General features: G+C 41.1%; 2 protein-coding genes across 3 annotated transcripts in view; one reads left to right on the top strand and one right to left on the bottom strand.

Annotated features, from left to right (window-relative positions):
- LOC130146154 (uncharacterized) overlaps positions 1 to 12737 on the top strand; it is a 33487-nt gene extending 20750 nt beyond the window's left edge. For both annotated transcript variants that reach the window (XM_056332022.1, XM_056332015.1), the window contains 4 exons: positions 3457 to 3528; positions 4244 to 4645; positions 6074 to 6139; positions 7191 to 12737. In XM_056332022.1, coding sequence (XP_056187997.1) covers positions 3457 to 3528; positions 4244 to 4645; positions 6074 to 6139; positions 7191 to 7405 — 755 coding nt within the window. In that variant the 3' untranslated portion in view covers positions 7406 to 12737. The remainder of the gene's footprint in view (positions 1 to 3456; positions 3529 to 4243; positions 4646 to 6073; positions 6140 to 7190) is intronic.
- Positions 1 to 15461, bottom strand: part of PPAT (phosphoribosyl pyrophosphate amidotransferase) — a 54196-nt gene that overhangs the window by 37639 nt on the left and 1096 nt on the right. The window lies entirely within an intron of this gene.

Genomic DNA, 15461 nt, shown 5'->3' with positions numbered 1-15461 from the left:
TGATCGGTTTTTCAGGTGGGCAGCGATGAAGTCGCAACAAGAAGTCTGAGGGCAATCAAGAGAAACTGCAGAGCAACTGGTTAATGGATCAGGAGCACAAGCAGCGTTCCCCTCTGTCCTTCCAGTTGCAGGGAATGACGAGGGAAGAAACAGAAAGAGCCAGCTCCGAGCCTGGTGTCACCGGCAGAATTTTGGGGGTTTTGATCATGGGTGGGTTTACATGACACCAGGCCTGCTGGCAACAGACGGGGTACACCTGTCTCAGAGAGGGCAAAGGATCTTTGCACAGGCATTAGCAGGGCTCGTTGAAAGAGCTTTAAACTACATTTGAAGGGGGAAGAGGATAAAACCAGGCTTGCTAGAGATAAGCCTAGGGGCAGCACACCGATGATTGAGGGATGGTGTCCTAGCGAGGCCCTTTGGTCTGCCATTTCAGTGGAGGCAGGGGATAGAGATCCATGAGTCAGCAAAGACACAAGGGTTATTGATGTGTTAGAAACCATGGAAGGGCCTGAGAATGGTCACATAGGAATTAGGGCTTCTCCCTCCAAAAAGTGGCAGGATCAATAACCCAGTTGAAGCGCACCTACACCAATGCATGCAGCATGGGCGACAGACTGGAGGGGCTGGAACCTATTGTGCAGCAGGAAACCTATGATATAGTTGCCATCATGGAAACATGGTGGGATGACTCACACAACTGGAGTGCTGCAATGGATGGCCATAAAGTCTTCACAAGGGACAGGCAAGGAACGAGAGGCTGTGGGGTAGCCCTGTATGTCAGGGAGTGTTGTGACTGTCTAGAGCTTAATGATGGCGATGATGGGGTTCAGTGTTTATAGGTAAGAATCAGGGGGGAAGGCCACCCAACCAGGATGAAGAGGCAGATGAAATACTCTATAAGCAGCTGGAGGAAGTCTCACAATTGCTAGTCCTTGTTTTTGTGGGGGACTTCAGCTTACCAAAAGTCTGCTGCAAATACATCAGAGAGGAAACAGTAGGAGGTTCCTGGAGTGTGTGGAAGATAACTTTCTGACATAGCTGGTGACCCAACTAGGGAAGGCATCCCACTAGACCTGCTGTTTGTGAACAGAGAAGCACTTGTGGGCGATGTGATGGTTGGAGGCCATCTTGGGCATAGTGATCATTAAATGAGTTTTCAATTCTTGGAGGAGTAAGAAGTGTGTGGTGGGGTGTGTCAGCAGAACTGCTACCTTGGATTTCCAGAGAGCAGACTTTGGCCTGTTTAGGAGCCTGGTTGACAAAGTCACTTGGGGGGCAGTCCTGAAGGGCCATGGGGTCGAGGAAGGCTGGACATTCTTCAAGAAGGAAATCTTGAAGGCACAGGAGCAGGCTGTCCCCATGTGCTGAAAGACGAGCTGGTGGTGAGGAACACTGGCCTGGCTGAACAGTGAGCTTTGGCTGGAACTCAGGAAAAAAAGGAGTTTATGACCTTTGGAAGAAGGGGCAGGCAATGCAGGAAGACTACAGGGATGTTGTGAGGTTATACAGGGAGAAGATTAGAAGGGTCAAAGCCCAACTAGAACTTTATCTGGCTACTGCTGTAAAAGACAGTAAAAATTGCTTCTGTAAATACATTAGCAACAAAAGAAGGGCTAAGAAGAATCTTCATCCTTTATTGGATGTGGGGGGGAAACATAGTAACAAAGGATGATGAAAAGGCTGAGGTACTAAATGCCTTATTTGCCTCAGTCTTTAATAGTAAGACCAGTTGCCCTCCAGGTACCCAGCCCCCTGAGCTGGAAGACAGGGATGGGGAGCAGAATGAAGCCCCCATAATCCAAGGGGAAATGCTCATTGACCTGCTACACCACTCACACACAAGTCTATGGGGCTGGATGGGATCCACCCAAGGGAACTGAGAGAGCTGGTAGAAGTGCTCACTGAGGCGCTTTCCATGATCTATCAGCAGTCCTGGATAAACAGGGAGGTCCCAGTTGACTGGAGATTAGCAAACCTGGCGCCCATCTACAGGAAGGGCCAGAAGGAGGATCTGGGGAACTACAGGCCTGTCAGCCTGACCGCCGTGCCAGGGTGGGTTATGGAGCAGATCATCTGGAGTGCCATCAGGCAGCACATGCAGCACAACCAGGGGATCAGGCCCAGCCAGCACGGGCCTATGAAAGGCAGGTCCCGCCTGACTAACTCGATCTCCTTCTATGACAAAGTGACCTGCTTAGTGGATGAGGGAGAAGCTGTGGATGTTGTCTACCTGGACTTTAGTAAAGCCTTTGACACCATTTCCCACAGCATTCTCCTGGAGAAACTGGCTGCTCAGGGCCTGGGCGGGTGTACGCTTCACTGGATGGAAAACTGGCTGGCTGAGCCCAGAGAGCAGTGGTGGATGGAGCTACATCCAGCTGGTGGCCGGTCACAAGTGGTGTTCCCCAGGGCTCAGTACTGGGGCCAGCTCTATTTAATATCATTGTCAACAATCTGGATGAGGGGATCAAGCGCACCCTCAGTAAGTTTGCAGATGACACCAAGTTGGGTGGGACTGCTGATCTGCTGGAGGGCAGGAGGGCTCTGCAGGGGGATCTGGACAGGCTGGACCGATGGGCCAAGGCCAGTGTATGAGGTTCAACAAGGTTCAGTGCCAGGTCCTACTCTTGGGTCACAACAACCCCACACAATGCTACAGGTTTGGGGAAGAGCGACTCGAAAGCTGCCTGGAGGAAAAGGACCTGGAGGTGCTGGCTGACAGCCAGCTGAACATGAGCCAGCCGTGTGCCCAGGTGGCCAAGAAAGCCAACAGCATCCTGGCTTGTACCAGAAATGGTGTGGCCAGCAGGACAAGGGCAGTGATCGTCCCCCTGTGCTCAGCAGCACTGGTGAGGCCGCACCTCGAACACTGTGTTCGGTTTTGGGGCCCTTATGACAAGACAGACACTGAGGTGCTGGAGCGTGTCCAGAGAAGGGCAATGGAACTGGTGAAGGGTCTGCAGCAGAAGTCTTATGAGGAGCAGCTGAGGGAACTGGGGGTGTCTAGCCTGGAGAAAAGGAGACTGAGGGGGAGACCTTAACACTCTCTACAGCTCCCTGAAAGGAGGTTAGAGCAAGGTGGGTGTTGGTCTCTTCTCCCAGGTAACAAGTGCCAGGTAATCAAATTTAGATATTAGGAAAATTTTTTTCACTGAAAGGGTTGTCAAGCATTGGTACAAGCTGCCCAGGGATGTGGTTGAGTCACCATCCCTGGAGGTATCTAAAAGACATGTAGATGGTTTAGTGGTGGACTTGACAGTCCTGGGTTAATGGTTGAACTCAATGATCTTAAAGGTCTTTTCCAACCTATACTATTCTATGATTAATGGGTTAGGCTAATGGATTATGACATTTTTAAGTGGATAGGCATTACTTGCAGAGGATGACAATAATATTAGCACTTTATTGGTCTAAGTCCAAGTCTATTTTACTTAAATCTATGTATTTCTATAGATGATGATTCTATAAGCACTACCTCAGAAGACAGATCTTGTACGCCAGTAACAAAACGGATGGTCGGGACAGGTGAGTATTAATTTCCATGTATTTATTCTGAAATGAAATTGCATTGTAATTTCAGTACCAAAGCTGGACCAAGCAGATCTCTACTGTAAACATGGCTTTACTTTTCTACTTCTGACTCCAGTCTAGCTTTATCACTAAACTTAAAAATTAGTTTCAAAGCTCTGTTCCCTGTCATGAGCAAAACTTGCATTAATACTGTAGTTCAACTTTGCATTCTACATTTATCTGATGAGCAGCATTTCCTACTTCTGAATACACAGATAAGATTTTTTTTCTTTGATTGAATCCCCAGTAACATTTTCATTTGCATGATATTTTGCCATGCCATTCTAATTTGACACCATACTGGAAAGCCATTTTATTATCAATACTGATATCTTGTTGCTTTAAAGCTTAAGGCGTATTGCTTTCCTTCATGCAGCGCTTGGACAGATCTGTCTTTAATTTGACAACAGCAACAAAATTACACTGACAAAATGTGGAAATTTAGATGCCTTAGAGAAACAAGAGGTTTCACTTGCTACATATTTTGCATACTTGAGAGAAATATAATCATGTATGATGTTAACACCATAAAGTTAAAAGATTTTCATAACAAGGGATTATTATAAACATTAATTAATCCCTCAGCTTGTTACAAAATCATTAGCTACAATTACACTTTAATGTATGTATATTCAGCAATACTCAGTTGTTGTTTCATTTATATTTTCAGACAATCACATCCCCTTGGAAGAAGCACAAAATCACTTTAAAGTTATTACAGTTAATGATACTGGAGCAGGAAAACACTGGAGTGATAATGAAGTCAGAGCTCTGATAAACATATGGTCAGATGAAAAGATACAACAAATGCTTGAAGGGGCCACGAGAAATAAAGAAATATTTGAGGAAATTGCCAGAAGGCTAATGAAACGTGGTATAGACAGAGATTGGAAACAATGTCGCACAAAGTACAAGAACCTAAAATATGAATACCGTGCGCTGCAGAAGGAAAATGAGCATCTTGGTAATCCCAGGAGAAAAATGAGATTTTACGATGAAGTTGACTGTATCTTAAGAAGACAGCCTCTGGGTCCCTCAGGCTGGGGATGTGAAAGTTCAAGTCTCCTATCAGGTACTAAAAACTTCAGTGATGAGATAAAGCACTTAAAATGAAAAAAGTTGCCTTGTTGACCTATGCTGTAGTGGTAAAATATGTGGCCAGAATGGGGAGGGAAAATAACTGAAGAACCTGTATCTGCATGGTCACGTAGGACATCTGCATTCATGAACGGAAATGGTCTTTGGAAGAATTTAGAAGTCAGAACATTAACAAAAAGTGAAAGCACCTGAAGCGTTCAATGTTACTGGAGAACCTTTGTGCTTTTGGAAGCTTAAGCGAGATACAGTGAAATGGTGCTAGAAAATGTGGCAGGTTTTAGAGGTGATATAGCAGGCATGTGAAATCTTACAGAGAGCTCCAAGTTCACACCATTTAAAACTGCAGAACTGTAACAGTCAAGCCAAGTGCAAGGACTCCAATAAAATTAAACTAAATTAAACATAGTCAAGAGAGAAGAATACAGGGCAGTGATGTTTATTTGAGCACTTGTAATTATTATATTAATTTTGCTAAAGTAGAATCAGTTTTCTAAAGTTTTTTTTTTTTATTTTAGTATCAAAAGACCTCAGATCTAGGAACCAACAGCTCACCTTGTGTATGCTGTAAGGGTTCTCATGACTGGCCAGCTGCTCCAGCTCTCAGGTATACCTGCCCTTGCTCCAGGCAGATCAGATGCTCTTGTAGAAGCAACTTAACCACTGCAGCTTAAAGCTGAGTGAGTTATGGTAAACCAGAACTAATTCTGATTTTTCTCAATATATTAGATAATAATTTGCAATGTCGCAAATGTTAGTTGAGGACTTGAACCACTTCTGCAGCAAAGGCCAGATGGGCAGCTTGAACAGAAACTACTGGAGTCATCCTTAAGCCAGCTGTCCTCAGTCATGAATCGGAGCCCTAATGTGGTGTCCAAGGGCACCGTACGGTAATGCCATTAGCTGAGGCTGGAATGACATCCACACAGCCATAGGCTGACACCACTGCTTCTCATCTGCCTCATTCCTGTGCTCGATCATTCTTAAGACAGACATTTTCTTCCAAATCCAGAAACTGAAGATATTACTGCTCATTTCTGCTCTCCATGAATGGAATTTATCAACACCAAGAATGTTTGAGCCAGCCTGGCTGGTTTACATTTTAGCATGCTGGAAAAGGACTGTGTAGTCTGTGTTGCGAATGCTGATGCAGGAGACAGTAAAACAATAACCTTTCAGAAAAGAAGCTTTAGTAATGAAGCTGTTCAAGGGATCTGCCAAATAAATGTCTCCACCCAGATTTTGTGTGCCAACCAGTACCTGACTTTTCTAGAAGACTCTCATTGCTCCAGGTCACTTGTCCCAATGCATTTGCTTTTGTAGTATATAACTTTTTGGTGTATGACTGACTGTGCTTTGAGAATCACTGCAAAATACTGAAGTCACCTTGCTTTTCTCTTCTAAGTTTCAGTGGGAGATGTTACAGCAAACACAGGATCCTTGAGTATCAAGAGAAAAACATGGAATGATGGTAAGAGCCCCTGACTTTATAAAGCATCTATACATTGCTGTTGAATCGGATGCGAGCTTCTAGTTTCTAGTACTTGAGCAGTTAAAAAAAATAATCCTAGAACTTAACACCAAGCTCCATTTCTTCTCTCACCCTCAACAATGTGCAAAAGAAGAGTCCTGATAAAAATGTGGTCCTAAGGAAAACTGCAATTTCTTTATTTAGTCCTCATCCCTGGTATAAATGAGATAACATCAGAAAATACTTCTTTGATTTATAAGAATCAAGTACAAAGAAAAGAGAAAAAGATTTTTAATAGAAGATATCTTACCTGTGTTGCTTAGAGGAAAACAAGGACAGTATCACAGTCATGATTGTGGTTTCCCGATATTATACTATGTGTCAGTAAATGAGAAATTACATGTTTAGACATATAATGTGTACCATGTAGTGTCTAACGTGTTGTACAAGGGAAAACAGGTTAAGACAGCTATTCCAAAGAGAAGATATGATGCAGAATCATTGAGAGAAAAATTAAGGGATGGATAGAAATATGCAGCATGTGATCTGATATAGGAAAGATCAGGAGCTTATTTTTATTCCTGGCAGAATTGTCAGGCCCTAAACAATCAAAAAGTCCAACAATGAGGGACGACAAACTTGGTTTTTTAGGAAGCTCACCCCTATTTTTAATACTAAAACGATGTCTTGTCTACAGACAGATCTGAACACCACAACACTTCTGCATTCAACCCGCCCAGGCCACCATCATAAACTACTAACAGGACTAACTCTATGTGATTAAATATACTTTCATTATTGCCTGTTGGATCAGTACATCTTGCAGAAGGCAGTAGCTAGGCAAAGCTGAAAGTTTTAAATATCAGTGATTTTTACAAGGTCTGTTCCATTCCTACTCGCTGTTATACAGTGACCCCTTACACAACACCAGCAAGGCAACAAAGAGCATAACAGAAGGACAGCATTAGGAAAATCTAGCTTGTGCTAAACTTCAGTGTCAGCAGTTCATTGACTTGTGCACTCTAACTACATATTTTGCTTTTGTCCACAGAGGTGTCGCCTGTTCCACTTAAGAAAAGTGCTTCTGAAAACACCATATTCCACTTCCAAAAACTATTAACAGAGAGAGTGCACACAGTAACAGAAGGCAAAAACTTACTGTTAGAAAGGCTTTGTAAGCAGGAAGAAATGCAAGACCTCAACAGAACACAGCTGTATGCTGATCCGTCAGCCATACAACAGGTTGGTTTAATGAACTTTCTATAAAATTAGCATGCAAAGAGATTCTCTCAGATAGTAAGAAAGTAAATAAGACTTATTTATGAGTGTAGGTCACCCACACGAGTACATGCTTGCTCCCCTTCAATATATTCACTTTCAGTCATTTAAACAAGTTATCATCATAATCCTTAACTATGAGCTTTTAGCAGTGACATCAGTTAGTCTGATAGAAGATGTAACTTCTGCGTACATGCCTCGACTCACCTACATGCCACAATTAACAGGCTTAATTGAAAGAAAATAATAACTTTGACTGATGAAGGAAAACATGTAGTTAAAATTTCATCTCATAATTTCCAATTACCATCTCTATGACCTTCCTAGCAAGTTAGTCCTCTGCAATTAACCAAACAGCTGAAGCCGTAAGAGAACAACTTCTTGGTTAGGCAAGGCTGGTGGGGAAAACATACCACCTAATTCCTTTATCAGCATTTACCCTCCTCCTGGCCTCTCCACCTGCCTGTGCTAGGGTGGGGGACCATCCCCATCTGCCTGCTGAAGGTATTGTGCTGTGCAGAAATGAACTTGAGAATTCAATGAGCCAGAAAGAAAGTACACAAAGTCGCTGCCCACCTAGAAGGGGCAGGCATGGGTTCTGGTCCCTGGACAAGGGGTCTGCCTTGTCCAGTAACCAAAAGTACAAAAACCATAGAAACAGTGCAGGGAACAGTGACGTGGTAAGTGACAAATGCCATGCCACAACTAACCACACTTTGCAAAATCCTACTAGCCACCACTACTTCATTTTGTGATTGTGTAAGTAATAGCCTGCACTGCCTGCAAGGCATGCTTATCTAGGGGTTTGCTTTCAGTGTCTTCAAGCAAAACAACTCAGTTCTGGATCTCAGTCATGTCTGGGCATAGACTTACACAACCCTGCCAAAGCTAGGTCAGTTCTGGGCACACACAGGGGCACAACTGAAGTCAAATAGTCAAGTCCTTACTGCAGCAGCAACAGCCGCCAGCTTTTTTTACACAGAGGCCTAAATTCCACCCAAGTCTCTCTTTACAACATCTTACACAAAAATGTTACTGGATATAGTGCTTTGTTTCCTGCTGTATGGTTAATTATTGTCTTATTAAATCATTTATGAGAGACATTATGAAGGTAAATAATTTTCACCAAGGTAGATGTTGTCTGCCATTTGACTAGCATTTTTGAAACAATTCTGAGAAGTCAGAGAAAGATCCCTAGAAAATCAGTTTTTTGATCATATTCATTTATACAGTGACACAGATTTACTATTCTTCCAGTGTATGTTTATATACTACTTTTCACATTGGTTTCTCAGTACAAACCTTCTTTGACTTGTAATACTAGCAACACTGTGAGCTTAAAAATCTTTCTCCTCTTTTTGCAATGAGTTGATTGGAAGATACACATCTTGAACTTGCGTTATATTACTTGCATAGAGAACTGCTGTCTTTGGTAGGAGAACAAGGGATCTGTCCCTGCCATCATGGCAGTCAGGTATCCTTCTAGAACATGCCGAGCCAGCTGAAGACCTCACCATTCCTAGCAGTACTAATATCACAGGTTACTCCTTCCACCTGTGAACCAGAAAAAATGTACTCCAGTACATTTAAACAGTTTAGTTCCATTTTGATTCAAATTAAGTTTTTAAAAATACTTTATTTTTTTTTTAATTTTAAAATAAAATAGTATGGATCACTTATATCTTCTGCTCTACCTGCTGTGTTCCATGAGTGCAAGGCTGAAGTTGATTTGATAACTCATTGCAACAAGAAGATCCCTTTTTCTCCATGCTACTCTGAACAGTCCAATGCTTGCTGGATCCCCTATAAACCAGTTCAGCTCACTAACCTGACAAAAGACTAGCCCAGCTGGGAAAAAAAAAAAGTGCAGATGGTTTTCTGTGTGATTTGGAGCAGCCCAGCAAGTTCTCAGCTGTGCTAGGCCTAGGTTTGAGCAGCTCAAAGGTTGTTTTTGTTGCAGTATGACTCCCTCTCAGAAGCAAGGCTAACCTGAGGGAGGCAGTTGGAACTGCAAAGACAAACTGCACTTAAAATGCGATGCACAAGGATCCCAATCTTTCCAAAACTTTTCTGTCATTCACTACAATGTCCCCCAAAAAACTTGCTCCCATAAAATAAAAAAGTAAAGACTTAATTTTATTCATTAAAATAAGTAGATCTTTCAAGAAATATGTATCTGGTTTTAAATGCTGTTGTTAAGGTGAGAACTGCATAAAAACACTGAGGCAAAGGACTGTCTAAATTCTTAGTAGGTCAGAGCAGAGAACTGCAGAGCACACTTGGCTTGGAAACTGTTCATATCAACACTAGAGGGTAGACATGAAGCAAGAACAGAAAAAAACCTCAAGTAGCTTTCCAAGTAAAAGTTTTTTTCTCAAAAAACTTTCCAGAGAGCGGGATTTACCTCACAAACAAACGTTCAAAGAAGGTGGACTTCCCCTTGTGTGGGATTCCACTTCTATTCGGCTTTGTGACTGGAAAGCATAGCTAGCTTTTTGTAATTGTTTTGTCAGAAGGCTATCTGCTTTTTCCCTGCTGTTCACATTTATTTTCAGTCAAAGATGGTAAGAGATGTCAAGTGCATGGGGAATTTAGCATCATCAAATATTTATGTGCTACTCCCATTTATACAGATAACAATTCATTTACTTGAATATGTAGGATGCTGAGATAGATAAATCAAAGTGGCATCAAGACCTTTCTTCACTGCAGTTGTAACTTACGATTCCACATCACTTTTTGCTTAGAGGCAAAATAACATGAATGTTGCACATTTAGGATTCCAGTTGTCAGGAGCTGTGGGCTGTCTCCTTTTGACAGCATCTCCCAGAGTAGTGACAATGGGCTAAATACAATGTGACTAGAGAGAAGGATTTCTCAAAAAAAGTCCCCTTGAAAATAGCATTAATCCAACTTGTCCTCCCAGTGTATTTTTATATCCACTTGAGCTTGTGCTGTGGCTCTGCTCTGTTGACAGCTTTACATTTATTACAGCCACACAATATTTAGTCTAGGCACCCTTATGGGCAAGTTAAGTGGAACTTGGGACACTGTCTGACATATGCTAAACGGTTATGTGTGAGAATACTACCATAGGACTGACAGGGTTTGGGGACGAGAGACCTTCTTAAGACATAGATCCACAACATGGTTCCTTTTTACAGAAAGGCCAGACCAATCTGTTTCCATGTATTTTCATGCTGCTGGGAATCTTAATATAAAGTACATCATGAAAATGATTGAGCTTAAAAATCAAAACCAACACTGAGTAATTACGGCAGGAGCAGCAGTCCTGTAAAAACCAAAGATCTTTGCTCTTCTCCCTCAAATATCTGCACTATTACCAAGGAGCCAGATTACTGTGAGGACAAATCTGACTCCTCCCCAGTGGCAAATGGAGATACTGAAATTTTCAAGGTGTGGCAGATAAATGGAGCAATCACCACTCTGACCTATATTTAAAAGTTCCATTCTTCTCTAAAGCACACTCATTCACTGAGATGAATGGGTCACTCTACATGTCTCAGATAGGGCTGTTACCCTGGAAAGTCCTCTGAATGCCCCATTTAGATTATTTCCTGGTAGACCAAACTATATTTGGGCCAAATGCCTGGAGAATGAGCTTCAGGGAACAGAAATGCTTGCATTCATGTTGGATCCACAAGCTCTGTCAGCATCACTGTTGGCCTAAAAAACTCTCCCTCCACACTCTCAGCCTTTGTTCCTTCTAGCAGCAAGGTCTCCTTTGTGTTGGCACTAGCACTCACATGGCCAAGTGGTTAACCGACTGACAGAACTGATTTAAATTAAAACTACACTAATTAATAAAAAGCCCCTCCAAACAACCCTGCTTTTTTAAGTTCGGGGAAAGTAGTGTAAGACATGGCAGAAAGAGCAGCCAAGGCAATTTATTTGAACTGAACTACCCAGCAGGAACGTCCCATGCTGTGTACAACCCTCCCTCCGTTCATTAGGCTCAAATTTAAGGTATGGGCAAACAAGCCAACAGAGCAATCCCGTGAAAATTACTGGAGAGCTGTGTCATGCCTACATGGATGATGTAACTACAGTCAACGTGAAGAAAAATGAACAGTCTCACCCCAGCTAAGGCTAGGTTAATCTAATGGAAAGTCTGTTGGTCACAATAAACATTAAGGGCTGCCTCCAAAATGTCCTCTTGTATCTACATTTTGGCACCACTTCCCTCCTGGTTTTTCCGCTCGTTTCATTCCAGTTGGTTACTCCACATCCAGAGATAAGAGCTGTGACTGAACTGCATTCTGTGACATGTACATCTCAGAGATTTGAACTCGGTTAGAATGGAAATCTGGCTTATCTTCACTTTCCAAAAAAGAGCATGCAGGAACCTGAGCTCTGCAGGAAGTTATGTGAGACAGCCAAGTGGCTATAACAGCTCACCACAGCAAAAAAGTCTTGCTGCCTATCTCTTCCTACAAGAGTAAGCTTTATGGCATGTAATTAAACCGGGCTGTTGGCACCTAGCAGCACAGAATGCCCTATAAATGTAAACCAAGATAGAACAAAATGATAAAAAGCGGTAACTCTATCCACATTCATTCTGTGTCTCTGAAAGTAATCGAAAATGTTTTACCAGCACATACAGCATGAATGTTCTGCTAAAACAGCATACAGACTCAATCACTAGCTAGGCAGACATCTTACCCAGTATATTCCATAGAAAATTTACATAAAAATATGGTTAATTACAAAATTTGGCATTTAGACAGTTAAAACATTTAACACTGCAGTTCTTGCATCTGGGGATGGGGGATCTGCTGAACCTATAACGGGCTCTTGAGATGAAGAGATAAATATGTTACATACCAAATTACCAGGATCATTACCTGTAGCATGCCTATGTTACTCAGAAAATACCCATCCAAATACTATTGCATTTTAAAGCTTTTTGTCTGAAAGATTCACCGTGTAAGAGAGGGTACTAATAGCTTGCTAAATAGGCTTTTAAAAAAAAATCGATCATGTAGCCAAGAGGTTGTATACAAAACGTAGATGAGCACTTTCATTATGCTATATTGAGTGTAGATATTTGGAAGGATGGCTAATGGGAAGCCATCAGTCATTTTACTAGATTGAAAGAGAAGTAAGAATTCTTAACTTATATTGCTGATTATTTGGGTTCTGTTGTGTGGGTTTTAATAGTGGACAGTAATAAAGAAGGTATCAAAAAAGCATGCTGGCTGAACCTCCACTCTTCATTTACTTTGATTCTCATTAACAAATTCCATACGTAGACCCAGCTGAGATGGTATGAGGAGTATTCTCTGACTTTACAGACTTGCACAGAAGCCTTTTAAAGACCTCTTCTAAAAATCAGTACAAAGCTGGATACATTCAGATTTCAGTACACAGCATTGCTGCCAAAAATATTTTCCCGGGAATTTTGCAAAAAGTTAACAAAACTCACACTTGTTCCAAGATTAACTTTGCAAATTTGTCCTGGTCAAGGACTCAAATGACGTTTAATAGATTTGTAACTCAAAGTACTACTCCTCCCTCTCTCACCGCCCCCAAGAAAAGTCGTCTCCTTACCAATATCCTCTTGACTTTATTTTGGCATAGTGTCAGTGGATTTTGCACTGACTTCTCTGGATTACAAATGGTAAAGATGATTTAGAAGATCCACTTTAAAGCCTTGTTAATGTTGACACCAGAGTAACAGCGTTAGTTTTAGAAGCTTTAAAGTTTCAAACATAAAGAGAATTCACTAACGTAGCTGTAACATGTGTTAAAACCAGATGTTTTAACTTTGAAGAAATCACTTCAAAATGGTCTCAAATTGGCACAATGTTCTTAGTGTGTGGAAGGACTTGATTAGCCAGTGAGTAGGAATATACTAGGTTTCAGTTTAATTCACAGATCACCATTATAAACGCCAATAAAAAGCCATGTTGCAACTTCTGCTACAAAGGAGTGTGAATTTAAGCCTCAACAATCTAGCAGCCCCTTTTGAATTAAAAACAAAACAAAAAGATCTGTTAAAGTTGTCGCTTATATCAAGATAGTGAAATTCCAAGTCTATCTTTTATCTTTCATGATATGCCTACTTGTGGTCCCACTCCAGAACCTTGCTTACAAAATACACACCAGTTTTTCATGCAGAATAATTTCAGTGCAACAATGAGCACCACTCAATCACACGCTGTTGAATACATGCTTAAGCGGTTTGGTGGTTTGATCCAGCACGCGGAGTTTCAAGTTTTCAGTTACAAACATCCTCACCACCAAAGTAAATCTCTCCAGTGCCGTAATGTCTTTTTAACACTGTAATACAAACTACCAACTCATTTTAGGCCATTTATCAGAAACAGCGAAGTCCTTCACATTGCTGCAACCAGCTATATCAGAACATAAAGCACAAAGAACTTACATGTTTTTGTGGCACGTAACAAATATTCTGGGTCTTTATGTATATAGATAATATTTCAAAGATTAGAAAATCTAGCATGTTCCCAACAGCTGCATCTTCTTTATGGGTCAGTCATCTCAGAAATGCAGTTTGATACAATGCCATGCCTGAATATTCTGATTTTTTAATTCTAAGATGATTTAAGGGCCAAATTCTGTAATTTGATTTATTGCACAGGACTAATTTGCATATAAAAGAATATGCTTATGGGTATCTGAGGCCAATAGTCATTACCTGAACATCCTTACTAATCTGAAGGTGACATCTAAGGACTGTTATTTTCCAGTGGCCAATCAACTATCTGCCAGTCCCTTAGGCCTGACAGGGACTGTCCATTAATATTTACCATACCTCTTCCATATTTACTTATTTTCAAAAGGATACAAAGAGACACTTCTTAGTTTTTAAGTTTAAAAAGAAGAGGCTTGATGAAATTTACTGATACAGTTAATGTGAAATCTTAATTCTGGTTTTCAAGTAAGATTCCAAAGAGAAGAAAAACTAGCTGTTATCCTATTACTTCCTGATAGAGATGTCATCTCTTCTACACCTCAGAGCAGGAAAAATGGAAAGAGGTTAGAAAGAAACATTAAAGAAGGAAATGGGAACATTACCACCTCAGCTATTTAATAGAATTTTATTGAGTGATTGCGAAGGTATACCTAATTGAACAGACTGTTTCACTTTACAGATGCAATAACGTTTATGTCTCTTAAGAAAGCGTCCCTTAAAAAATTTGACAGTTATTGAGTTCGATCAGAACTGGAAGTAGTGCATGCATGCCTTTAGGTGTGTATCTGCCTGTAAAACTTGCGAATGGCTTACAGTTTCAATGGCAACATTAATATTACTATCTACAGTTGTGTCCTCCACAGGGAAAATTTGATATTAAAGAGCTCATGGAAATCAAATATACTTGTCAAGTGCCCATCAGAAAAAAAAAAAGAATATGTGTACTAAAAAATCATGAAAAAAGGTTGCAATGAAAATTGAGATAATTAAGATGCAAAGAAATGAGAAGACAGCAATCATTTTATTTCCAACTAAGAAACCTCAGGTCCACCAGTGCAACTCTGTAAGCACACGTGAACTAAGATTTTTTTCCAGCCTCTTCATAGAAAAATGGCGCAACCTAAAGTGAGACTACTGATTACATGGCTTTGTTGTTCCTTCGCAGCTCTATCGCTTCCAGTAAGACCATTTTTGATGGACACTGGCAAATATATATAGTTTATGAATGAGACACCTGCAACCCAAAGAAAATTATTAGTATATGAGCGTCATGTAGGGATGCAGCATTTTACCAGTAAGAATGTATGAAACTTAGCTGTAATAAACAGAAAATGTCAACGTAAACAATTTTCCATTGTTGGTCCAAAACAGTTTCAGAGCAACCTTTACATGTATGTGACCTCAAAAATACAGAGAACATAGGATTTTATCTTTCAGTGCATGTGTACTTAGACAAGCCCACTTGCCCAGTCCGTCAGGAATGCGCTTATTTAGCCCACGTGTGCAAATGAAGTTAAGCATGCTATATAGAGGTATGGTATATAGAGGTGTTCGTGTTACAGCAGCCTAGCGAGTACCACAGAA

This window comes from Falco biarmicus, chromosome 1, assembly GCF_023638135.1.
Source record: "Falco biarmicus isolate bFalBia1 chromosome 1, bFalBia1.pri, whole genome shotgun sequence".
In the NCBI taxonomy this organism is placed as follows: domain Eukaryota; kingdom Metazoa; phylum Chordata; class Aves; order Falconiformes; family Falconidae; genus Falco; species Falco biarmicus.
Note: the sequence above shows the minus strand (reverse complement) of the source record. Positions and strands in the feature narration are given on the sequence as shown.